At 47.1% G+C, this 26,787-nt stretch overlaps 2 protein-coding genes across 2 annotated transcripts in view; both read left to right on the top strand.

Annotated features, from left to right (window-relative positions):
• GTF3C5 (general transcription factor IIIC subunit 5) overlaps positions 1 to 3,320 on the top strand; it is a 105,334-nt gene extending 102,014 nt beyond the window's left edge. The window contains exon 11 of the mRNA XM_086924748.1: positions 173 to 3,320. Coding sequence (XP_086780874.1) covers positions 173 to 339 — 167 coding nt within the window. The 3' untranslated portion in view covers positions 340 to 3,320. The remainder of the gene's footprint in view (positions 1 to 172) is intronic.
• Positions 3,321 to 4,202: 882 nt separating this feature from the next.
• Positions 4,203 to 26,787, top strand: part of LOC147717968 (bile salt-activated lipase-like) — a 49,023-nt gene continuing 26,438 nt past the window's right edge. The window contains exons 1-4 of the mRNA XM_086924747.1: positions 4,203 to 4,466; positions 12,947 to 13,100; positions 20,699 to 20,821; positions 25,705 to 25,902. Of these exons, the coding sequence (XP_086780873.1) occupies positions 4,401 to 4,466; positions 12,947 to 13,100; positions 20,699 to 20,821; positions 25,705 to 25,902 (541 nt within the window). The 5' untranslated portion in view covers positions 4,203 to 4,400. The remainder of the gene's footprint in view (positions 4,467 to 12,946; positions 13,101 to 20,698; positions 20,822 to 25,704; positions 25,903 to 26,787) is intronic.

Below are 26,787 nucleotides of genomic sequence, written 5' to 3'. Positions count from 1 at the left end.
GGCTGAGGCAGGTTTTTTGGATTGGCAGAACAGGCCAGGCTCTTCAGAAAGATTCAGGTGTCACAGTGAGAAGTTTGGTGCTAGGTTAAGACTCTGAGAATGCCTTTATAGATTGCCTTTGTGGAATGGTTTCCTCTAGTGCATTTTCTAACCCTGCTTCTCTCTTGGCTAGCCCTGTTTTCCAGCACCCCTGAGCCTGCTAGCACTTCCAGCAAGGAGCCGCAAGCATACGAGTCGGGGGATGAGGACGGTGAAGACGAAGAGGAAGAAGAGGTTCTATTCCACCCTTCGGATGGCAGCGACAATGAAATGGAAACTGAGATACTGGACTATGTGTGAAGGGTGCTACAGCAGGAATTGTTGCGGCAACCCCTTAACAGACTGTCTGCAGACGGGGCATTCCTGCTACTGCTCACAGTTACTCAACAGTAGCCCAAGAACTATGGCGCCTGACGGAAAAAGATCAGATCACATCTCCAGCGCCAGGGCAATGAGCACAGCGCTGTGGGCATCCATTCAGCGTTCCAACAAACCTGTTTTTTATTCAAGAAATCCGTCCGCACATCCCCCGCCTCGTGAATGTTGGTGCTGATTTAAGACCTCTTTTGGTCTCCTGGTCAACATGTCCCCTTCTTAGTCTAAGCTCTTTTTGTTCTTTCCTCTTGGCCACTTCCTACAGCCGAGAGCATATCTCGCCACTTGAGTTACGATCACAAGTAGTACTAGGAAAACAAAAGAATTCTGGGTCAACTAGATCAAACTTACTTTCTTGTGCAATTGCTTTGCAGGTATTTCTGTAAAACAAATGGAACATTCTTTGCTCTGTGTTGTGATATTTTTGGAAGTTGTCACAACAGGGTTGTTTGGGGAGCTTTCATGTGTCACGTCCAGACCGTTACAGGCAGCTCGTTTTATGACTATCAGTGAAAGGTGTGTCCAAAACACACATCCAGATGCAGGCTTCCCCGAAATCCTCTGAATACTCTTTGCGCATCCCTTACCTGACTCCCACTAGTTAAATTCTCTCTAATGAAAATGTGGCATGTTGGGTGTCACATGCATGATTGGTTGAAATGTCCAACACTTCTTCCAGTCGACACAAGAATGCTGATCTGTTAGTGCAGCCAGAAAGTTCTTCACGAACGATCTAGTGAGATTAATCGATGTACCCCGTGCCGCATGCTGACGTGGCATTCTGGGGCCTGACGCCATATGGCCTTCAAACGGCGAGAGAGGCAGAGTTTAGTAAAGTTCAACTTGGCGTTCATTGAATTCCCATCGCCTAAGCCGTAGCTGTCTACTATGTTGACCTGTTGTGAAATGGCGTGAAGCAACAGCTGCAATGGTCTGATAGTGACTTGTCATGATGTAAGCAATGCCTGTAAGTCTTTGTGTAGACTTAAGGGGAGAGATTAGATTGCCTCGTTGTAACCAATGTGGACAACTAGACGCCCACTCTACTGGCTGCCATGAATATCTACATCTCCATAAGCCTGCTGCTGCTCTCCAGATGTCTACATCTAGACTGTTTTAGTAAATATTTTAAATGAAGTGGCCCTGAGATGTGCAATTAGTGGTTCCCTTGTACGGAGGGATCTACGCTGCCATAGAAATTCCAGAGTCATACTTTTGCACTGCTACCTAATTTTCCCCTTGAGTTCGAAAAATCTTTTTTTTAATTTTCAGGTACACTTCCCCACATACAGTGTGTGATAGGCTTTGTCTCTCCACTCCAGGCAGTACTGTCAAAGGGCTGCCATAGGTTGGAAAGATTCTGGAGCCAGGAAAAATAGCTTTCATTTGTGGCTCATTCATTGGCCATGTCAACAAACGCCCTTTTGTCCATTATGAATGGATACCAATGGCATTGCTTCATATGAGCTGGTCATGGTGGCGTGCCAGGTCAGGGTGTGGTGTTGCAGGTAGAGCTGTTTCCATTGGCAGACAAGAGTTGGGCGTGGGCAGCCTCAGTAAACCGCATTGGCTGCTTCATATCTCTGTTGAGCGCTGCGTCCTGGGCATTAACCGTTCCGTTGCAGCAAGTGATAAAGATACAAACTGCTTTTGTTAATTTTTTATGACATTTTCAAAAGAAATGTAATAAAGTATTTTTTAATGACAAACCTTTTCCTCTTATTTACAGTTCTTGTTTTATTTGTGTTGTTCGGATAGTGTGTGGGGTAAATGTTCACGTCAAATTCTTTACAAGAGCAGAGCACAAATGGCCCACAGCTTCCTGGTTCTAGTAGTATTGAAACTCTACTTTTAATTCTCTGCTGCACTGATCCTGGAAACTAACCACCCACCTCCCCCAGTAGCTCTCGGTCAATAGCACATTTATGAAAGATCAAATTGTCTGTTAGTTAAATATTCAGCAGGGTAGTACTACGGCTGTAAATGTAATAAATGTTAAAAAAAAGTGTAAAATGCTTTACCACCAACAGAATTTACACTCCAAGTAGTTTTTACACAGTATCTAGAACAACATGATACGTATTCGACAAACTAAAAGTTCAATAACACCATTGTAAGTGACAGACCCTTCTGCACAGTTTCACGCCAATCCGTTCAATCGTTTGCAGAAGTGCATATCCAATCAGTGGTACTCCGCATTTAAATATTGTTGGTTTACAGCCTGGCCCCCAAAATTAACCCAGATAGCTTTGCAGATCAGCTTATCACTCTCCAGGAAGCTGATGAGTCATAGATCAGATCATGGGTTCAACTCGAGGTGGTCTGCCTCTTCCTTAAGGACCTCTGCAGGTAGATCCCAAATGACCTCCGTCTGGCTGGGGCTATCGTCAAGTGGAGAGGCACTTGGACCGGTGAACCCTACAGAGCAGAACAGGTCTGGGTGTGAATCATTTAGGAGAGACGTCAGGAGCCAAGATTGTTTGATGACTTTTGGGTGTGCTTGTCTTTTCTAGGGGTGATTACAGAGATGACATCCATTGGTTTAGTCGAATTTTTTATGTAGATCCTGCAGTCGTATTAGGATAGGAAGCCCACCGGTGGCTTGAGTCAGTGCTGTGGATGAACATAGGTTTTATTAGAAGTTGATCTTAAGAAGCCCAGTCAATGTCTATGCATTGTGGATCAATTTATTAAAAACATTCACCTACATAAAAACATGCACCTACAAATAACATTGTAATCTCTATGGATATTTAGATCTACAACAACATAAATTAATGCAAGTAAGAAATACAGTTTTGTACGACTGAGCTATCTTGCCCCCTGGACTCGGACCATCATGAAATTGATCAATTTATAAAGTCGTTGTCGATGTTCAGGGTAGGAATAAACTTGAATTTGGCCAATAAGTGTGTATTGTTCTTTGTTCTCTTAAGCAGTGTCAGGAATGTTGGACAGGGCATCACTATTCAGAGGAATTGCCCAGAATGCCAGGAGCGCTGCGGCTTGGTGGACCGGTCGGCTTCTGCTCTCCATGTTGTTGATCAGGCGTAGTCTGGTCTGCTGTCACCATCCTCAGTGGCTTGGAGAGGCAGAGGGGAAGAATATCCAAGCAGCTTGAGGCCTGACTGGGTCTGCGCCTCTAGAGCAGGCAGGACACCGGGGGAGCAAAGGCCCTCGGGGTGTCTTTTATCTCCACGCTACTTACTAACAGATCACTTAGGACCTGACTTAGATCTCTTGCGGATGGATTACTGATGACAGATATCTCATCCACTGATAAATACATTCCATTACTTCCTATGGGATTTATATTTCTGCGGATGAGATATCCAAGACCGTTATAATGGAGTAACCCGTCTACCAACATCTAAATCGGGCCTCAGTGTTTTTTACATCCTCCTACCTTGACAATCAATATTTTCATTTATTAAGGATGTCTGATTAACAGGGGGTGGTATCCTTAAATTCATTAAGTACATAAATATAGTAACTTATTTTACCAGATTGACTTGTGTTGACTTGTATGAGCCTTTTGCTTTGGGGCAATACATAATCAGATAAAAAGCCAAGTAAGCCTTTCGCCCAAATAAAGTCCATGGACTGCCCTTTTCTTCCCCTCACTTTCAAGTAGAACTGTGTGTAGATAGCCCCCAACTCCCCCCTCACCTACCCTCCCCTTACAGATTTCCATTTCAAAAGAAGTTCTTCCAGCGTTTGTTGTGAACAGTAATACTCCTCCCTCCAATGGGAAGCCAGGTGTTGATAAAAGTGGTTAAAAAATAACTGGACCAGCAGCAGCTGACGGCCTCCTGGGATCTTCCCAGCCCTGAGATTGATCGACGGCCCCAGATAGGTAAATCGCGAGCCCTCCTTATCTGGAGCGGGCGTGGTTATGTCCCCGATGATGCTAAGCGTAGCGGTGGAAGTGTATAAAAGAGTCGTCTGTAGGTCACAGCTTGTGATTTGGTTGTCAAGCAGTCGCCATGGTCTCCTGGGGGATGCGAGCTGTGGCACTAGCCTGCTGCCTGGCAGCGGTGCAGGCCACCACGGTAAGTCTATGGAAGGGGCACCACACGGGCTTCACTCTGGGCTGGTGCATTGATTTGTTCTTAGGGGTCTTTGGCTGTCCGTGGCACAAGACTGTAGAATTTACACTGCCTAATGGGCAGGGTGCCTCAGGTTGACTGGTTACTCCTGCATTCCGCTGCCACTTCCAAGACTAGAAGGAAAGAATGCGTTGAGTGGGTAAAGGAGAAGGAAATGCGTCGTGAGGTCTCATTGAGGTTCAGCAGCAGCCACTCCACGTTTAAAGCTCTTGAATGCTACTAACTTACGATAATGCATGATTGCGCGCATCCTATCATCAGTGGGCTGATGGCCACCTGCCGACCTCACTCTGTTCCAAATCAGAACTGCCCCTTGTTCCATGGGCTGCAGCCGATGGCGCAGAGTTTATAAGGCAAACGCTTAGTACCCTTGATGACACTTGAACGTTTACTTGGCTGGCAGGACTGAGTTCTTACATGCGGTGTACTTTGGGTTCAGTGGTTTTGTCAGTTCTCTCTAATGTATGCCCTGACTCCCTAGTTGCAGTGTTCCGTACATTCCAAGTCCACATATATACATATGCAGATGACGCGTCGTTTGCATTATGATAAAGTTAGAGATCCTGGTTGCGCTGGAGCAATGTGAAGCCGCCATTCAGTATTGTACGATATTAGTTCAGCTGCCACCACATGGTAATGACTGAGCCCATGTTCTATACCCACAAATGCCAATCCGCCTTTAGTCCTTCTTTATTGTTTGTCAATCCCATCCTCAATATCTGAGGCAAGTGGACAATTTGAGGTCCGTCTTGGGTACAGATGTCTCCAACTCCAGACTGGAGCGGTCATGACCAATTGCTCTTTCCAGCTGCGCAACTCAAGGTGGATCATTCTTCGCATATCTAAAACTTGCAAGGTGTTTGTCGTGGGCACCGATATGTGCTGGGGCTTAGACTGTTGCAACTTTCTGGAGTCTGGTTTGTGCATCTACTTTATGGGAACTGCAGCTAACCCAGAGTGTTTTAGCTCAGAAGCTGTCCTAATAAAAGATGTGCATCAAAAAGCTGTTTACAAAGGTCCTATGGGCTCGCAACTTATTAAAGCTGACGCACATTGCGCAAGCACATTCTCACCAGTGACCGTTCATTGCCACAGAACTGAATCAGACCCCTGTCTGTGAGCAAACCCAGAGCCACACATCCCAGATCAATGGTGTAAGTAGAATATTCATTACATCTCACCCCTTCGGCTTTCAATCTTGGTCTTTGGATCTCATTTGTTACAACTATTTATTTATTCTATTTGTCAAGTGCGTGCCTACCTAACAAAGCTTTTCCAGTGCTGGCACTCCACTAGACCAGGATTACTGAGACCAGGAAACTGTTAAGAAGATGAGAACAACCATGTTTTGAACATGAGCAGCTTGCGAAAGACTGTAAGATATTTACAGGTTTTCAATGATATTGGCAAGGTGTCCTACAATTTTGGACCCAAGTATGGAAATGCCTGTCCTCCTTGGCTGTTTGACATGAATCTGGGAACTACAGCCAGCTGCAGATGGCTGAAGCAGAGCAAGCGTTTGGGTGTGTACCACGATACCAAAGGTCTCCGGTACATAGACCCAGCTTGGAGGAGACATTTATGCACATAGTATAAAGCTTTGAATTGCACCCGTCCTGCAATTAGCAGTCAGTGAAGAGCGTATCACATCTGGTTGATATAGTGAATCTGGGTGGATGGGGATGAAGCTGTGCAGCTGGGTTCTGTACGGTCTGCAAACATTTAAGCCGGGAGGTGGCAGCCCCCAAATATCGAACGTTGCTGTAGTCCAATCTAGATATTACAAGAGCCTGGACTACTGTTCGGGCAGGGACCGAAAGATAATTCAAAAATGTACGTGGCCACTTAAGATTGCCAAAACAGGTGGTTGCTACTTTGTTAATCTGATGGCTTATAGACCGTTTATCATCATACTACCAGATTTTTAATCGCCTAGACTGGTGATGGAAAGGTACCCAAAGGCGGTGGCCACAGATGAGGACCCAACAGGTGGGGTTGATGACCAATGGATAGAACCTCCGTCTTCTCTCTCTCTTCAATTTCAGCAAGTTCCTATTCATCCAAGATGAAATGGGGGCAAGACATCTGTTTAGAGATTCTACGTTGTGGTTAACCTGAGATAAGGATACCACAATTTGGGTGTCATCTGCATACGAGAACAAGGTAAGGTCATGGGATTCTACAATCCATGCTAATTGTCTCACATACAAGTTAAAAATAAAGGGGCTCAGGGTCAAGCCCTGCCACACCCCAGAAATTATGTGGTGTGGGTTAGACCTATGATGCTGTGAATGCACCTGAAAGTACTGTCATGTAAAAAAGAGCTCAGCCACAACAGAGCTACACTCTACACACCCATGTCTCCTAGCCTGGAATGATTCACAGTGTTGAATGCGGCACTAAGATCCAGAAGGATCTGTGACGCTGTGCCACCTTGTCTATCTAGCAGCAATTATATTCAGTGACGCCGAAAAGGGCTGATTCCGTACTGTGAACTACTCTTATGACACCCAAACAATCCTCAAATAATTTCCTGCCCAAAAAAAAGTCAGCAAGTCATCCTTTCATGCAGTTGAGATGTCTACCATGTACAACCACATGAGGAAGCCACCAGACAGAATGGAGCTTCTGCAATATGACAACCCCTCAATCTTAGCCCATTTCTTCCCATAGCCGACAACCTAGGCCCAGGCCTTAAATCTGCAAAACTAGACAACAACCTGGACGCCAGGAACTGATGATGACACCTCGAATTGGTGTGGTTGTAAGAACAAGATGCTTCCACCTGCAGACTGACTTACTCTTTCTCTCCTTCCCACAAGGCACGTCTGGACCTAGCTATAGCACACCTACAGCACTCGGGCTCTGCCTCGGCTTAAGTTACTCCAACCCCTAGACTACAATTATGTTCAGGGACCGGCTATGCTTTATCATGAGGTGGTATCTCTCCCTGTCGCTTCCCCTCACTCTTTTTCCTCTGGCTTCCCATACTTCAAAGAATACAATGTAGAATCCTTTGTAAAAAGCATTTCACTCTCCACAGAACAGGGCTCACAATGACACTTGCCCATGAAGCAGACCTCCTCATTGGGCTCCTCCCCCAAAAATAGCAAGGACATGTGTTTCTGTCTTCAATAGCAACTTTGGGACTTTCCCCGCATATTGACACCATGGCCGGCCACCTGCCCATGATCAACAAACTGCTGAAAATATGACTACATTGTAACCTGTACTACAGACACATAATAATTTTTGTAAATGCATACCATTGTTTTTACATTGAAATGCGTGAGTAAGGTGGGGAAGTTGTGCACCCAGTCCTGAAGAAGGAGCTTAGCCTCCGAAACATGTCGACGCACACATGAGGTTTTGTCCATAATTACGACAATCTTACCTCGCACTTCACTTCTTTTACTAGTACCAGCCCGGGGACCTAATTAAAGTTTTTTCTAGTGTCCCACGAGCCAGGCACTTTTTAATCTCACTAATCCCACCTTTCACTCACTGCACTGTTAAATACCCTCACATGCACCATACATAGTCACTATTATAAGTGCTCCCGCGTAGTCGTAGGTCGTAGCACGCCGCATTCCGTAGAGGGTTGCGAAGACCCCAATGATGAAGCATGACACCAAGGGTCCTTTTGGTGTGTGACGGGTATTTTAAAAAACACTAAGTGCTCCACACCACTTTGGGATCACGTTTTCTATTGGGTGGATTCTTGTTGTTTGTGTAATTTAATTAGGGAGTACGAATCCATCAGTGGAACTCTCTCTCTATTCCCCCCACTGTTTTTTCACGAAAATATGACTCCTACACAACAGTCACCGGAGCTGCCCTCTCTCCCCATACATCACAGAAGGAATCTTGGCCTGTACTTTGTCCTAATGAACATTAGACTACAGACCAAGGCATCAGCAGAGAGCTGCTTCTCCAAAGCCTCCCCTTCCCCCACATTCCACCGACCCACCAACCCAAAACTTCTCCAAACACCACCTTTTCTTGTTGGCACCTTGGTAATCAATCCAAACTGGCACTCGAGCACCTTCTTGCTCTTTAATAATTTTGGAATAGCTGTGGTCCTGAACACATCCTCCATCTAACAGTGCTTTCAAATCCTAAGCAATTGACATCATCCTTTCAGGACTCATCCAATGATGTCTAGATGGCTTATTGCCATTTACTTACTGTTTACATCCAGATTCTTCTCTGACATACTGGGTTACCATTGATTTTCCCCTCATTAGGTCAAAGCCTATCGGCCAGCACAGCTGTCTGGTTGCTAAAGATTTCTTGTGGAATGTTCTGAAAGCTGACCTAAGAATGCATTCTGCCCATTGCTTACCATTGGTTTTGTAGTTTGTACAACATGTCTGCTTGCTTTCTATTTGCTGGCTGTATTTGTTTTAGGCTGTCCAGCATCTTATTGTCCCTCCCATGGAGGGAGAATTGCCTGATTACTGTATTCTTCCATGAGTGCTCGCTTTCTGTAAACAGGCCTGTAAATGTTGCTCTTATCTTGTCACATTTGCTGTACATTCAAAGAGAGGGGTCAAATGCCAGGCCTTGTCTTCTAAAGATGCTTGACCTTTACTTTTCTTTCTCTGACTTTAAAGTGAGAGGATTTATCTGACATTCTGGGGATGTGAAAGGAAAGGCTTGTCTCTAGCCTACAACACAATTTAAATGTCTGTAAATGAAATGCAAATATTTCAGAATATATCCGAACTGGGAAAGCACAAATAAAGCAATTGTTTTGTATTTCTGAAGTATGCTGGATTTTTTTTTATTGATTAAAACAAATCAATGCACTAGGTGATGCTATTTTCATACATTGTCATTTGTGTGCGTTATAGTTTTATCAATAAAATTGTATGTGCAAATATAATAGTCATTTTAATTTCAAAAGTGTTTTCTGCAATGGCAGTACTCTACCACACCATGCATACTCTACGCCACTCCACGCCACTCTTGCCACTCTACGCCACTCCACTTCACTCCAATCCACTCGATACCACTCTAAGTGACTCCATTCTATGCCACCACATTCCACTCTACTCTGCAGCGCTTCGCTCTTAGCCACTCCACTCTGCAATAACCTACACCACTTTACTCTACGGCACTCTACACCACTTCACTGTAGGGCACTACTCCTCTCTATGCCACTTGACTCCTCGCGATGCCATTCCACTCTACGACACTCCAGTCTACGACACTTCACTCTGACTCTCTGCGCCACTCTACTCTATACCACTCTGAAGCTTCACTCTACTCCACTCTGCCACCCTGCAACATTGTATGCGACTCTACAACAATCTATGCAACTCCACTCTGCTACATTCATGCCTTGTTTCTCCACTCTAGTAAACTATGTGCCACTGCGCCCTACGGCACTCCAGAACACACTATGCCATGCCACTCTACTACACTCCGTTGTATGCCACTCTACTCTGATTCTCCTCCATTCTATGTCACTCCACTCTGACACTCAACTCCACTTTATACCACTACGCTCTACACCACACTATGCCCCCGATGACGTTCTATGCCACTCTAGAGCACTCTACTCTGTACCACTCTACTCCACCCCATGCCACTTCACGCCACTCCAATCTACAACACTATTGCATTTTGCCCTATGCCACTCTACTCTGTGACAATTTATTCCGCTCTACACCCCTACACGACACTTTGGCATGCTACACTACACCAAGACATTCCACGCCACTCTACGACCCTCTATTCTGTCTCTTTTCTCTTGCCACACTTTACTTCTCTCTACGCCACTCAACTCTATGCTAATCAACTGTAGGCCAGCCACTCTCCGACACTCCACTCCGACACTCCACTCTAAAACATTCCAGTCTATGGCACCCTATTCCACTCTACTCCAATCCACTCTGACACTTTACTCCACGCTACGCTTTGCCCATTCCCTCTACGCCTCTCGACTCTATGCCCCTCTGTGCCACTCTACGATACTCTACGCCCCTCCATCCTGACACCTCACAATATGCCACTCTACAACACTCCACAACAATATGCCAATCTACTCCAGTCTATGGCACTTCACTTCACTCTACAACTTTACTCCACTCCACTCCACACTATCCCACTCAAGCTACGACACTCCACTTTATCCCACTCCATGACACTCCACTCTACTCCATCCCACACTGCTACGCTGCGCCACAACACTCCACTGTACTCCACAACATTCCATCTCCATAACACTCCACAACACTTCACAATACCTCTACACTAAACTCTACAACACTCCTTTCTGACAGTCCATGACACAACACTCTACTCCATTCTGCTCTACTCTATGGCACTCTACTCCACTCCATGCCACTCTTCTCTACGGCAAAGACTTTTAGCCATGCTAAAGAGCAGCCATGCCGGTGTTCAACATGGCTAAAATGCATTGTCAAAGCCAATAGCTGTGGTATAGTTAATACCGTTTGGCTTTGTTAATGCTTGTTCAAATAGCTACTAAATCCACATAGTTGGCAATGTGTCGGTCACAATGCGGCGAACACAGCCCATCGGACAATCTGGCACCCTTGAGCAACTAGCAGTGCACTGATGGCAGCATGTTGCTCTCCGACACCACCAATAACAAACCCAATATCCAACGAGAATTCCCTCACTACAGCAGGGCATCACAGCTCTCTGACATAATCAAGGAAGCACTGAGCCTTACACATATCACTGTGCTGCTCCCCAACACCTCTAATTCAACCAGACACCAAAGACTCCACCTGAAAAATATTTCAAGACCGCCATACCACAAACACAAGAGAATGCACTAACCACACCAACACTGCATACTCATGCAAACATCAGAGCACAAATGCACCCCATCCTGATGAACCTGCGTTGGCTCCCCTTGCCAGCCCGCATCATTCTCAAACCCAGCTGCATCATTTCCAAATCCATCATGACCAGCACCCAGGTTACCTCGCAGACAAGCGTGCCGTCTCTGCTGGTCCTTGGGACACCTGCAGCCAGGAGAGCAAGAGGCTGCAGACTAAGGTGTGTAAGAAAAACACCATGCAGCAGGCCTCCATCGATGCATCCAGAATCTGGGGCAGCATCCCCATATCCATCAGGAGAGTTGACGATGCACCTCTTTAAAGAACACTACATCACAATGCATCGCCGTCCACAACCAGCTGCCTCTCTTACCACTCCCTGCCTTTGTCTTGGCCCTGTGCAATGTTCTGCTGCCTTTTTGCTAATGTTTTGCTGCGGAAGTTTGCACAAGAAATACAGTGTAGATGCATACATTCATACATACAAAATTGTGAGGTGGGGGATGGGCAGTGCCTACCGTCCTTACCTCTTTGGTACTCTTTCCCGCAAAGGTCATTTCCGGAGTTAGGAATTTTAAATTAACTCTTGTTTGATTTTTTTCCCTAGCAAAAGAGGGAGTTTATAAGATTTGTTTTGGTGGGTAAGAGAGTATGTCGCTTGAAAGTACTCTACACTCTGCTCTACTTCACAATATCTACTACTCATAAGTTTTATTCTCTCCAAATCCCACTGGCTGGCCTGCACTGCTCTTGGACGCCTCTTGTTTGGTGCCACTTCATGCTCACATTTCTAAATGGACTATTCCATTCTTGTGGGGGTGGCCGGGTGCTCCTATCTCGGTGCACTCCTATTCATTTAGGTTGTTTGCTAACCCCCTCTCTCCTTGCTGAGGTATGACTAGGACACTCTTTTTTTCTACCTTGCAGGATTGATAAACCTAAGAATTCATTTCAAATACCAATGTTTTGAGGACTTCCTACATTTTTAAGTATTTGGTTCAAAACAAACCATGCTTTCTTTGGATGGCAGCGTGCTGGACCCTAAAGAGGCATGTTTGGGACAGATCTCATGACTGCCCTTCCCTCAAAATTATAGCCAGCTGGGTCGCTGCAACCCCCCTACAGAATGCTGCTCATCAGGACCCCCCAACTCCATTAAATACACCCACTCATCTGGCCCCTGTCACCCTCACCCCATCAAATATATACAACTTGCTCCGCTATTACTGCTCTTTTTAAATGCACACTGATCCCCCGTAGCTGAGTATGCACAGCTCGTGTTAAGGGTACAGTCACTGCATAAACAGCGGCAGCTCGTCGGGTCCCCTCAAATGCACACAACTCTTTAGGCTAATCTGTGTGCTGGAAGTCCTGGGCTTAGAATTCTGAAGATGGCGGCCTAGTGCATGGAACTGAACCACATGCATGTATAGTGCAGTGTGAGTGATAGTGTGACTGCTTTACCTGGGGAGTTAATTGGTCTTTGGTTTGTGGAACCCTCTCCTCCTTGTGTGAGTGGTCTCTCGTTTTTTTTTTTAACATTTATGTCCCGTCATTGCCGCCTGAGACTGCTCTAAATCGCTCTTTTCCACCCACTGTGCCCAGCTTGGAATCGTATACACGGAAGGAGGCATGGTCGAGGGGACCAACAAGAAGCTCGGACTCCTGTTTGCTGACTACATTGATATTTTCAAAGGAATCCCCTTCGCTGCTCCCACTAAGACCCTTGAGAAGCCGGAGCCGCACCCCGGCTGGAAAGGTAAGACATGCCCACCTGCCTGGCCCCTTCTCCGGGTCTTGGTCCCTTTTCATCTTCTCTTCAAAGCGGCAACCTAGCTGGAAAGGTACACTGATGCCCATTTGTCGGGCATCTTCTCCGGGGCTTGGTCCCTCTTCATCTTTTCATGGCCACATCCCAGCTGGAAAGGTAAGAAATGCCCACCTACCCAGCACCTTTCCTGGGGCATGGGTTCCTGTTCACAGTCTCCTCAGACCTGCAGCCTAGCTAGAAGGGTAAGAAATGCCCACCTACCCAGGTCCTTCCCCGGGGCATGGGTTCCTGCCTATTGTCTCCTCAGACCTGCAGCCCAGCAAGAACAGTAAGATATGACCACCTACCCAGCACCTTCCCCGGGGCATGGGTTCCTGTTCACTAACTCCTCGGAGCTGCAGCCCAGCGGAAAGGTAAAAGATGCCTGCCTGATTGGCACCTTCTCTTGAGCTTGGCACGGTTTCACCTCCTCAGTGTTCTTAACTCTTTATTTTTACCGTGTTCTGTGGATATTCTGGATATTAGGCAGGACCCCTTGGAGGCATTAATTACAACATAAATTTGGAGCACATATAGTAGCCCAAAAATCTTAATCTCTTTGTACAAGATGACAGGTACCAAATGTTTGACTACGTATACTTATCCATTGGGTGCTCTCTCGACAAATATCTTCAAGCTAGAACTTGGAACTTTCATTGCCGCTTATTCTTAGATAGAACCTTGGTTCTCAATGTTTCGAAGTTCCCCTCTACCCCCTCATCACCTCATGACTTCTAAATATCTTCTGCCCAAAGTCCTCCTCACCCCATGACTTCTAAATATATTCTACCCAAAGTCCTCCTCACCCCATGACTTCTAAATATATTCTACCCAAAGTCCTCCTCACCCCATGACTTATAAAGATCTTCTGCTTTAAGTCCTCCTCACCCCATGGTTTCTAACAGGTAGATTCATCAAGCATTTTTGCGAGCGCAAACGGTGCGATTCGCAAATATCGGCCGTTTGCGCCCGCAAAAATTGCATTTGGGATTCATCAATGGTTCATGCTCTCGCAATATAAGAATTTGCAAATAATTACGAATTCTCAAATTGCGATAGCATATAAGGAATCGCATTTTGCGATTCCTTATATGCAATGCATGAACCATTTTAAAATTGCGATTTCGCAATCCGGGGCCGCTATTTACCGCAAAGTCAAACCTTGTGGTAAATAGCAAAAACTTAGAAAAATGCACTTAAGTGCATTTTTCAAAGTTGTATGTTACACACACACATGTCCTTGGTACATGTGTGTGCGTAACACCACCATCCCCTATCATTTCAGGGGTACAACAGGGTTTTCTTTGGACACCCCTGCACCCTTGAAATCGCAGAATCAAAATGCGAATAGCGATTCGCACATTGATATGTCTTCCCATTCATTCCTATGGGCCTTTAGACCCATAGGAATGAATCGGGAGTTATTCCTTATTTGCGATTAGCAATTAGCTAATCGCAAATAAGGAAGCTGTAGGAATCGCAATAAATATTGCGATTACTACATGAATCTCGTTTTGCGAGTCTGTAATAGCGATTCCTTAATAATCGCTATTACAGACTCGCAAAACATGCTGATGATGAATCTACCTGTAAATATCTTCTGCCCAAAGTCCTCCTCACCCCATGACTTCTATCTTCTGCCTGAAGTCCTCCGCGCCCCATGACTTTTAAATATCTTCTGCCCAAAAGTCCTCCTCACCCTATGACTTCTAAATATCTTCTACCCAAAGTCCTCCTCACCCCATGGCTTTTAAATATCTTCTACCCAAAGTCCTCCTCCCCCCATGGCTTCTAAATATCTTCTACCCAAAGTCCTCCTCGCCCCATGACTTCTAAATATCTTCTGCCCAACGTCCTCCTCACCCCATGACTTCTTAATATCTTCTGCCCAAAGTCCTCCTCACCTCTTGACTTTTAATTATCTTCTGTTCTGCCCAAAGTCCACCACACCGCATGACTTCTAATATCTTCTGATCAAAGTCCTCCTCACCCATGACGTCTAAATATCTTCTGCCCAAAGTCATCTTCATCCCATGACTTCTAAATATCTTCTGCCCAATGTCCTCCTCACCCCATGACTTCTAAATATCTTCTGCCCAACGTCCTCCTCACCCCATGGCTTCTAAATTTCTCCTGTCCAAAGTCCTCCTCACCTCTTGACTTTTAATTATCTTCTGCCCAAAGTCCTCTTCACCCCATGACGTCTAATATCTTCTGATCAATGTCCTCCTCACCCCATGACTTCTAAATATCTTCTGCCCAATGTCCTCCTCACCCCATGACTTCTAATATCTTCTGATCAAAGTCCTCCTCACCCCATGACTTTTAAATATCTTCTGCCCAATGTCCTCCTCGCCCCATGACTTCTAAATATCTTCTGCCCAATGTCCTCCTCACCCCATTACTTTTAAATATCTTCTGCCCAATGTCCTCCTCACCCCATGACTTCTAAATATCTTCTGCCCAAAGTCCTCCTCGCCCCATGACTTCTAAATATCTTCTGCCCAATGTCCTCCTCACCCCATTACTTTTAAATATCTTCTGCCCAATGTCCTCCTCGCCCCATGACTTCTAAATATCTTCTGCCCAATGTCCTCCTCACCCCATGACTTCTAAATATCTTCTGCCCAAAGTCCTCCTCGCCCCATGACTTCTAAATATCTTCTGCCCAATGTCCTCCTCACCCCATTACTTTTAAATATCTTCTGCCCAATGTCCTCCTCACCCCATGACTTCTAAATATCTTCTGCCCAAAGTCCTCCACACCCCATGACTTCTAATATCTTCTGATCAAAGTCCTCCTCACCCCATGACTTCTAAATATCTTCTGCCCGAAAAGGCCTCTGATGGCTCCATCATCTCTACCTTCCTCTTCTCATTTTAACCACGATTATAAGGTTCTTAATTAGCTGAACTGAAAACTGGGCGATCACCTGCTATACTTGGCTGAAGGGTGTCTTCCTTTATCCGTTTCCTTTTTTCGCTTGTAGCGTCCTCTGAGTGTGGCTCTCAAGATTCTGAGGTGCCTCTATTCAACTCAAAAACTCTACCCTGGAACTGTATGAAATGCCCCAATGCAACTCGCTCACTTCTCAGAGCACTGAACCTGAGGTACCAAGAGAAGACCAACAAAGGAAGCACATCGACGCAAACTCATCAAAATGAAGGGCTGCTGAAAAGGACCGGTCTATGTGAACAATCTTTAGATGAGCTTAACTCCAGCCAGAGAAGGTTCCCACTTTCAACAATGATGCAACCACCCCTTCAAGGTCTCCAGAAGAAATTGGAAGCAGCCAGCGGGCTGCATGCTCAGGGCTGACACCAACACCCCCTTGTTTAGCAGAGGCCTTAGATACGAGCTGTGGGGGCGGGTCGTAGACGCTGGATGTTTCCCTGGGTTGTTGTCACACAGGGCTCTCTAGACACTTTCATCCTAGTCCGTGTTGTGTCCCTACACGAGGCATCTATAACCTCCGATGGGGCAAAGGAGCAGCCCTAGGGGAGGGGCTCTGCAGGCCTGCGGGGCACATACAAGGGACCCTGGAGAAGTGTGGCTCAATGATTAGAGCGGCAGACCCTGATGCAGAGGTCTATCCCGGGACCAGGGTTCAATTCCCCGCCTCGGCGGGTCTTGGGCTCAAAATTCCACGGACCTGATAATTCTCGCCTCGGTGCCTATTCCAATCATGGAGTCCCACTCTGCAACTCTGGGCAATAGCTTGCTTAATCTCCACAACGGCCCCTACAACGCTAAGGATGCCTGGCCTCCACCTTGGGGGTGCCCAGGAGTGGACGCCTCACAGGGAAAGCCAGGATGGGTTCCACAGCGGTATTCGTACAAGCGCCTTGAGACCCTTGCGGGTGAGTAGTGCGCTATACAAGTATCAATTTACATTTACATTTACATTCTCCCTTTCCTTCTCAGGGTGGGGGGCGGGGTGCTGGCACGGTGTTGCCATGGTGGGCCCAGCAATGCTCCTAGCTTGGAGCAGCTCTCTAATCGACCATGGGTAGGAGAGCATCTAGCACCAAAAGGGAGGGGACTGCCTGGGGCCCAACCCACCCACACCAGAAGAGAGGGGACCAACCTAGGCTGAACCCACCCACACCAGATGGGAGGGGACTGCCTGGGACCCAACTCACCCACACAAGAAGGGAGGGGACCACTCAGGGCCGAACCCACCCACACCATAAGGGAGGGAACTGCCTGGGGCCGAACCCACCCACACCAGAAGGGAGGGGACCACCCAGGCCCAACTCACGCATACCAGAAGGGAGGGGATCACCCAGGTCCAACTCACGCATACCAGAAGGGAGGGGACCACCCAGGCCCAACTCACGCATACCAGAAGGGAGGGGATCACCCAGGTCCAACTCACGCATACCAGAAGGGAGGGGACCACCCAGGCCCAACTCACGCATACCAGAAGGGAGGGGACCACCCAGGCCCAACTCACGCATACCAGAAGGGAGGGGACTTATTCGAGAGCTTGACTGGATGGGCCCGGGTCGGATTGGGATTGAAAATCGGCCCGGGCACATACAAAACAAAATCGGCCCTCATTTGCATAATGCCTTTCCTCACATCACTGCTTCAGCGTAATTCAATTAAAAAGAAGGAGGGGGGCTTAAAAAAATGCACGCATTAGTTTACACTAGTGAAACACACCTGAAAACAAGTGAGGCCACTTCTACTGAGGCCCCCTGCTCCGCTCAGTATGTGCACACATTAATGGGCCGGCCAGCGAGACAAAGGGAGTGATACCTCTGCCTGTTGCTAAACCGGGGGTGGGGACCGGCGGTGTTGGTGGCGAGGGAGGGTGGTAATGAGCGCCCATCTGCCTGCAGAAAGGCCACTCAGCCACCCACTGGGCCGCTGGCTGTATTCTGAAAATAGAGACACCGCCCAAATGGCCCCCCAGGAGGAACTCAGCCACCGGCCCCTCAGGCATTGCCCGAGTGCCCGCGTTACCAATCCGAGGCTGTGGCCCTGCCAGGCAGGAGGCAACTCTCCCCTCACAACTCCATGGCGATTAAGCTGCTCGGGGAAGTGACAGCAACCTTTCAGCCCACTAACCCCACCCACCCAGACACTACTGACCAATTACCTTCTGCTGACGCACGAGGGGGGCGGTTGGGCAATGTGGTGGCAATGGCCATTCAACATCGGCGCTGGAAGTAGGGGAGCTGCAGCACCCCCAAAATAAACATGCTGAAATTCAGAAAGTCAATGAGCAATAAAGAGGCCCTTAAAGTTTGTTTATATTTGGTCCCATTTTTTGTGCATTCCAAGAGAGAGGTCAAATGTCAGACTGTCTTCTGATAAATAGCTCCTTTTTCTTTTAAAATGTAGATTGATGCTTTCTTTGACTGCAAAGTTAGAGGATTTTGTAAAGTGAACTATCTTGCAATCTTGCTGCAGTAAAAGAAAATGTTGCAGGGTGTCAGTTTTTTTCTAACAATCACATTTAACTACCTGTAAATTAAGTATACAAATCTTTTTTTAAAACACAGCAGTTGGAAAGAACAAATAAAACACATGGGGCCAGATGTAGTTGGCCATTTACCGGCCGGTAACTGCCGATTTTGGCCGTTACCGACCGGTAAATGGGTGTTTGGGATGTGGGGGTCCAATTTTACCGATTCGGTAAATTTACCGATTCAGTAACTTCTAGATGTAGGTGGGACTCTTCTGAGTCCCAAAGGCCTTTCAGATTCGGTATTTTACCACACAATCCTTTTGGGTGGTAAAATACCGAATCCAGGTGTGCATGCACATGTATGCATGCACACAAATGCTATGTGACAGACAGGCATGCCTTACATGCCAGTATTTGGGGTGCTAGAGGGTGTCAAAGTGACACCCCCTGCCCCTTTGCTGGAATCGGTATTTACCGAATCGGTAAATACCGATTCGGTAATGCCCATTGATTCCTATGGGCTTCAATGCCCATTGAATCAATGGGCATTACCGAATCGGTATTTACAGAATCGGTAAATACCGAATCTCAACGATTCTGTATTTACCGATTCTATAATACCTACATCCCCCCCCCCCTCTATTTTACCACTTCTTAAATACCGAATTGGTAAAATTCGGTATTTAAGAAGTGGTAAAATAAAATTACCTACATCTAGGCCTTATTTCGTAATTCTGAAGTGTGTTGGATACAAAGATTTTAATAAGGTTAAAACAGCTAAAGACACTGTATTTGGTGATCTGTTAAGGATAACTATTTCATGAAAATGGATTTGCGCACATTATCCTTTGTCATTTCCGGTAGCAGCTACTACTTAACGGCTGTGGGTAAGAGGTTGCTTTACAGGGGTGAGGGGAGGACTAAAAACAGTAACCTGTGTGGTGCTGCTTCTCAGTCCTCTTCGTTCGCTTTCAGGACTCCAGGGCAGGAACAGGAAGCACCCAGGGTTCCAGACTCCCCTAGCCAATCAGGAAGCTGATAGCAAGGTCGTGATTGGTCCGAGCGCCATGTCGCTCAGAGAGGGAGTGGGAGCCTGGGCATGTTCTCCACCCAGGCTGTAATGCAGCCTGAGAACATGCAAAGTGCGCATGACTGTTTGGCTGGCCCAAGACATCCACCAAACATTTATACGCACTTAGGAGAGTGCCCACCACTCCTCCCCTGTTCCTCTGACACAGGCCAGCCCCGCCCCAAACCAGCTGAGGAGCAAGGACGAAAAAAATAAAATGATGATAATGTCTTATAATCATTTTATTTTTTCTTTTCTAGTGGAGAAGTGTGGCTCACCGGTTAGAGGAGGCAGACGCGGATGCAGAGGTCAGGCCCGGGACCAGGGTTCAATTCCCGGCTCGGCGGGGTCTTGAGCTCAAAAATGTCCACGGACTCGATAATTCTCTCCTCGGTGCCTACTCGAAGCATGGGTTCACACTCTGCAACTCTGGGCAATAGCTTGCTTAATCTCCACTACGGCCCCACCGCAATGGGATGCCTGGCTTTCACCTTGGAGATGCCCAGTAGGGGTTATCTCGCAGGGAAAAGCCAGGACGGGTTCCCAAAGCAAGCGCCTTGAGACCTTGCGGTGAAAGGCGCTATATCAGAACGTATGATTTACGATTTATTTACCTGCTCACAGCGAAGGAGCCACCCCTGGTCATTTCAATGGAAACTGTGCTGTGCGCTGCCACACCGTGCTTTAGTAATATATTTGGGACAGGCCTCCTTCATGTACTTACCAGTTGTCTCACCACTGGGAGAGAACAGCTTCGCCCTCTAGAGGCCACAAGGAGCAGTGACTCAGCATACATTCACCATAAGTCATCATGACACACAGATAATTCAGTGACCTGGTCACTGCAGCCACTGGCTCACCACGAAGGGCACACTACATGGAACTCTGAGAAATGGTGTTGTTTACCAACAAGTGTCGTCTCCGAATTGCTGTAGGGACTGGTGTAGTCAGTCACAAGTCAGTCAGCCTGGAAGCGTGGGATGAAGGGTCATGGGAATAACTCTTGAAAAGTGTAGTTGTCAATTTCATTTGTACTCATCTTTTTGTTCTTTTTTCAGGAACGCTGAAGACCCAGGAATTCAAACCCCGCTGTTTGCAGACTAAGCTAGATCAGTCTGAAGCGTTTGGGAGCACCGACTGCCTGTACCTGAACATCTGGATCCCACAGTCCAGAAAAGGAAGTAAGTGGGGGATGGGGAACACCTGGCAAGGACTATGACCTCTGGATCCAGGCCTTCAAAGACCACTGCCTCTATCTCTATGCTGGGGAGGACTGCAGAGTCCAGGCTGACATTGACCGTGACTTCCTGCTCCAAACAGAAAAACACCTCTGACCTTTGGATCCAGATGCACAAAGCCCAAGATCTCTCGATCCAGGATCACAGAGCCTGTGGTCCCTGGATCCAGGCTCACATAGCCCACGATCCCTAGAACCAGGCTCACACGGCCTGTGATTCCGGCTCATACAGCACATGTTTCCTAGTTCCAGGCTCACAAAGCCTTCGATCTCTGTGATCCCTCAATCCAGGCTCAGACAATCTGCGATCCCAGGGTCCAGGCTCACACAGCCCGTGATCCGTGCTCACACAGTCTGTGATCTCTGGATCAAGGTTCACACAGTCTGTGATCTCTGGATCTAGGCTCACACAGTCCTTGATCTCTGGATCCCGGCTCACACAGTCCTTGATCTCTGGATCCAGGCTCACGCAGCCCATGATCTCTGGATGCAGGCTCACACAGCTGGTGTTGTCTAGATCCAGACTCACACAGTCCACGTTGTATTAAACAGCCAGTGATCCCTGGATCCAGACCGATGTAAACCGTGATCCTTGGATTCATCCAGTGATATCTGGATCTAGGCAGACAAATGATGTCATCCTTGGATCAAGCCTGTGAACTCTATATTCCGGCAGACAAAGAATGTGATCCTTGGATCCATGCTGACACAGCCCGTGATTCTGAATCCAGGCTCACACAGATCTCTCTATCCAGGCTGATACAACCCATGATCTCTGGATTTGTGACCTCCAAATTCAAGCTGGTGCAGCCAAAACTTCTAGATCCAGGTTCACTCAGCCCATGATCTCTGGATCCAGGCTCACTCAGCTTGTGATCCTTGGATCCTGACCCACACAACCCATGATCCTTGGATCCAGGTTCACTCAGCCCATGATCTCTGGATCCAGGCTCACGCAGCTTGTGATATCTGGATCCAGGCTTACGCAGCTTGTGGTATCTGGATCCAGGCTCACGCAGCTTGCGATCTCTGGATCCAGGCTCATGCAGCTTGTGATCCTTGGATCCTGACCCATACAACCCATGATCCTTGGATCCAGGCTCACACAGCCCAAGATCTGTGGATCCAGGCTGACACAGCTTGTGATCTCTGGATCTAGGCTCACGCAGCTTGTGATCTCTGGATCTAGGCTTACGCAGCTTGTGGTATCTGGATCCAGGGTCACGCAGCTTGTGATCTCTGGATCCAGGCTCACGCAGCTTGTGATCTCTAGATCCAGACACACGCAGCTTGTGATCTCTGGATCCAGGCTCATGCAGCTTGTGATCTCTGGATCCAGGCTCACGCAGCTTGTGATATCTGGCTCCAGGCTCATGCAGCTTGTGATCTCTGGATCCAGGCTCCCATAGCCCATGATTCAGGTTCACTCAGCCCATGATCTCTGGATCCAGGCTCATTCAGCCCATGATCTCTGGATCCAGGCTCATTCAGCCCATGATCTCTGGATCCAGGCTCATTCAGCCCATGATCTCTGGATCCAGACTCATTCAGCCCATGATCTCTGGATCCAGGCTTATTCAGCCCATGATCCCTGGATCCAGGCTCATTCAGCCCATGATCTCTGGGTCCAGACTCATTCAGCCCATGATCTCTGGATCCAGCTGCACTCAGCCCATGATCTCTGGATCCAGGCTCATTCAGCCCATGATCTCTGGATCCAGACTCATTCAGCCCATGATCTCTGGATCCAGGCTCATTCAGCCCATGATCTCTGGGTCCAGACTCATTCAGCTCATGATCTCTGGATCCAGACTCATTCAGCCCATGATCTCTGGATCCAGGCTCATTCAGCCCATGATCTCTGGATCCAGACTCATTCAGCCCATGATCTCTGGATCCAGACTCACACTGACCGTGATTCAGGCTCACACAGCCAATCTTTTGATTAATACTGACACTTCCTATGGCCTCTGGATCCAAGCTGGTGAGCCTTGTGGTCAAGATCCAGACTGACAACACCCACGACCCCTGGATCCAGACTGAGACACCCACAGCCTCTAGATCCTGGGCCTCCAACGTGTACATTAATTAGAGCTACTTATGTTCAAGTAAAATCATCCCAAGCTACTAATAATATTAGTGCCATACACACATAGTGGCCACCCTATGCAGGATTACCAGCCTTGATCACCACCGTGCAGAATCACCAGTAACAATTTTAAAAACAAGAGTAGTCATGACAGCCACAGCTGCAGCGAGGTAATTATAGTAATGTATTAATATTAGTCATAAATATCCCAATGCTGCATGATTTATCATTCAAATATCAGCGTTAAATATAGTATGGGAATTATGGGTTTTGAAAATACACACATTCTCATCTTGATTATTTACTTTTCAATTTTGGGGTACGTATTTTTATTCAGTCAAGCAGAAAGCTTCTAGTTCAGTAGGCTGAGCAGGAGAGCTGCTCACAGGAAGCTGGAGAGTGAACAGTAGCTCGCGAGTTACTCGTTATAGAAGCCTGCTCTAGAGCCATGAATGTGCCGCGCTTTGTGCCCAGAAAAGCTGCAGAGAGCCATGCAACGGGCAACCTCTGCACGTGCCTAGTTCACCAGAGGCTCCTGGTGGCACGCAGCGACCACCATCCCTCTGGTTACACCATGGCTCGCACTTTACTGCTCATCATGCAGTGTGGGCCTATTCCCAACAGCACTCCCGGGGTAGAGACGGAGGCAGCATCATGACTGCGCCATGAGTCACAGAGACATAAATAAACAGGTGTTGTGCATTGTGTTAGCCTGGGGTCCACATATTTCTAGATGCACCTATTTATGTGGCCATGGGGATGTTGGCAGGTAAAGGGCCTGGTTTAGAGATGGGTGGTGATAGAACCTCTCCTGCCTTCACTTATCAGAGGATTAAAAGTTACCACCCAAGCCTAATTAGGCCCACACTCATTTGCTGAGAATCGGTCATTGGGCAGCCGTCTTGGATTTTTCCATTCCCTATGAGATCTACCTATAATAACATACAACATAAGTGGGAGTGTGGCTCAAGCTGTGAGACTTGTATTTGAAAAGGGAGACTGTTGTCGCTGGTGACACACGAGTGACATTGCGTGGAGGCAATGTAACTCCGATCCTAAAGAGTCTGATTTGTAGCATTTGGGTGAAAAACTATTTCAATAATCTAAGGAGTATAACGAAAAGGTATTTTTTAATGGAAATCACACATGATGTGTAGTGTAGTTAATGTTCAATCAAGGCCGGCTTTAGGGCAGGTGGAGTCTGTTCAACACTTTTTGTTACCACCCCCCCAATTGCCTCCTCCTTTTGATGTGTATTTTGTGTATGGCCTTTTTATGGTATGTTTACCGAAATAAAGTTCTTTGACTGACTGACTGGCCGCCTCCTTTAGGATTCCCTCACTACCACTCTCCAAGGGCGCCCCTCATCTCTCCATAGCTCCTCTCGCACATATGTTTAATTTCTTTTATAGTGCTTTTTATACCAATCAACCAATCAGTTATTTCTAGAGTGCGCTACTCACCCGTGAGGGTCTCGTGGCTCTGAGAGGGGGAGGGGGGTGCAGCTACTGCTCAATCAGCCAGGTCTTGAGAAGTCTCCTGAAGGTCAGCAGGTCCTGGGTCTGTCGCAGCTGTGTGGGGTTTGGGGCCATCCCTCAATGTATGGTTACAGAGCACTGTAATTCCCACAAACATTATAGAGAGACAAGGAAGCATACAAGTGTATAAATGATTGTATTGGAAACATTATCTAAAACAATGAGGACCTCAAGGTGTAGGAGTCACGTGTCATCCATAATGGTGGACAGGATCGTTTAAGAGTGCTTGGTCTTAAAAAGCACAAACTCAGGATTTAAAACCTAACACAGTGGCGGAGGTTGGCGTATCTAATAAGCTTTATTTCTACCCAACCAAAGACGGGGGAAAACATAAGGTTCTATAAACCTATGCCTTTCAGTGCATGCACCTGTTTGAGAGCAGTTCACATCTCACTGGGCTATGTTAACTTACGAGCTGTCTACATAAAATACAATTCTGAGATATGCAAGTTACAGGTGCTTTGTAGCAGGTACGTTTGTCCTCTGCACTACTTTAGTAAACGTTATGCAAAATTGTCCATACTGATTTTTAATATTTCCTTTCTGTCTTTCTTCACTTTAATTATCAGTCAAATGTCATCAAACCAGTCGTAGAACACATTTAATGGGTTTTCTTCTAACATTTACTGTTTAAAATATGTACTAATAAAGGGCAAAAATACTGGCTTTAGGTGATTTTTCTAAAATGTGTCCCGGCCAGGGCATGAAAATTGGCAGTATAAATCCGGCCAGGTGGCAGCCCTACAAACAGGGTGCCTGCAGAGAGGGCTGACACTTTCTCTTCTCTCCTGCAGTCTCCACCCACATGCCATGCCTCTAGGGGGCCCTGACACAAGTTCTTCTCTCCCACAGTCTCCACCCACATGGCCAACCTCCACGAGGCGGGACGCTGACACCTTATCTTCTATCTCACAGCCCCCACCCACATGGCCTCCTTGCACGGTCTCCTGACACCTTCTGGTCTCTCCCACCTTCTCCAACCACGTGTTCTACCTCTAGGGGGCGCTGTCACCTCTTCTTCTCTCCTACAGTTTCCTTTCCACCCACTAGGTGGCGCTGACACCTCTTCTCTCCTGCAGTTTCCTTTCCACCCACATGTCCTACCTCTAGGGGGCGCTGACACCTTCTCTTCTCTCCTGCAGTTTCCACCCACATGTCCTACCTCTAGGTGGCGCTGACACCTTCTCTTCTCTCCTACAGTTTCCACCCACATGCCTGTCATGGTCTGGATCTATGGTGGAGGCTTCCTGCTGGGGGCGAGTCAGGGAGCCAACTTCTTGAACAACCACTTATACGACGGCGAAGAGCTGGCAGTGCGCGGCAACGTCATCGTGGTGACCTTCAACTACCGCGTGGGACCCCTGGGGTTCCTGAGCACCGGAGATGAAAATGCGCCAGGTAAGGCGAAGTGGGTGCTGGCCCAGGGCCTCGGGCTTTCAGGCCCCCCCCTCCCCCCCCCTCTGAGAGATCCAGGTCTATTCTGCAGAGCCTTGCCCTGATGACTTTATATAATTCTCAATTTGTTTTAAATATCGTGTTTCTTTAATTTACTGTTGATGCTGGTGGTGTATGGAGGTCTATTATAGACATTTTGCAGGGAAAGGTTGTATTGGTTTTTCAACACCCGATCCAAGATCCATAAAAAAGTTTATATTCAATCAAACCGTTTCTCACATATAAGAAATGGGAGGTGTTCACAGAGATTACTTGCAATCATATTAGTGAGCTGCTGCTGTGTGACAGTGTGAGAAGTTGACCTGATATATGATGTTTCCAAGTCTGGAACCACCTTGTATCAGTCCAAACAATCTCTTATGGTGTCAGGTTGTAAGCCAACCTTGTAGACAAGCTATCCTAGGGGTAGCATGGACTAAGCAGCCTCAAAGGCTTAACTTAAGAGGTCGTGTTAAGCGAGCTGTTTTACCACATACAATCCTGCAATATCAAATGAAAGGACACCACACAAGTATATATTATAAAAATATATGTGTTTATTTCTAAAATAATCCCCAGTACTCGTTATGAGCAAAGGGGCACAAGTGTTAGATCAAAAGCACAGTATAACATACAAAGTTGCACAATTATGGATGAGGGCTGGTGGTGACTCAAACCATATATTAAAAAAGTGGTATAAGTGATACCAATCGAACAGTGGTTAGGCCTAGGGCCTAGGGAATCGCTGGGAGCAGTCTGGACTAGCAATGCTGAAGTCGGGAAAAGCCCGCGGGATTCGGGTGCAGCACGTAAAGTGCGGCTTGCACCAATGCAATGTCAATGGTGCGT

The sequence above is a fragment of the Lissotriton vulgaris genome, chromosome 5 (genome assembly GCF_964263255.1).
Source record: "Lissotriton vulgaris chromosome 5, aLisVul1.2, whole genome shotgun sequence".
Classification (NCBI taxonomy): Eukaryota; Metazoa; Chordata; class Amphibia; order Caudata; family Salamandridae; genus Lissotriton; species Lissotriton vulgaris.
Note: the sequence above shows the minus strand (reverse complement) of the source record. Positions and strands in the feature narration are given on the sequence as shown.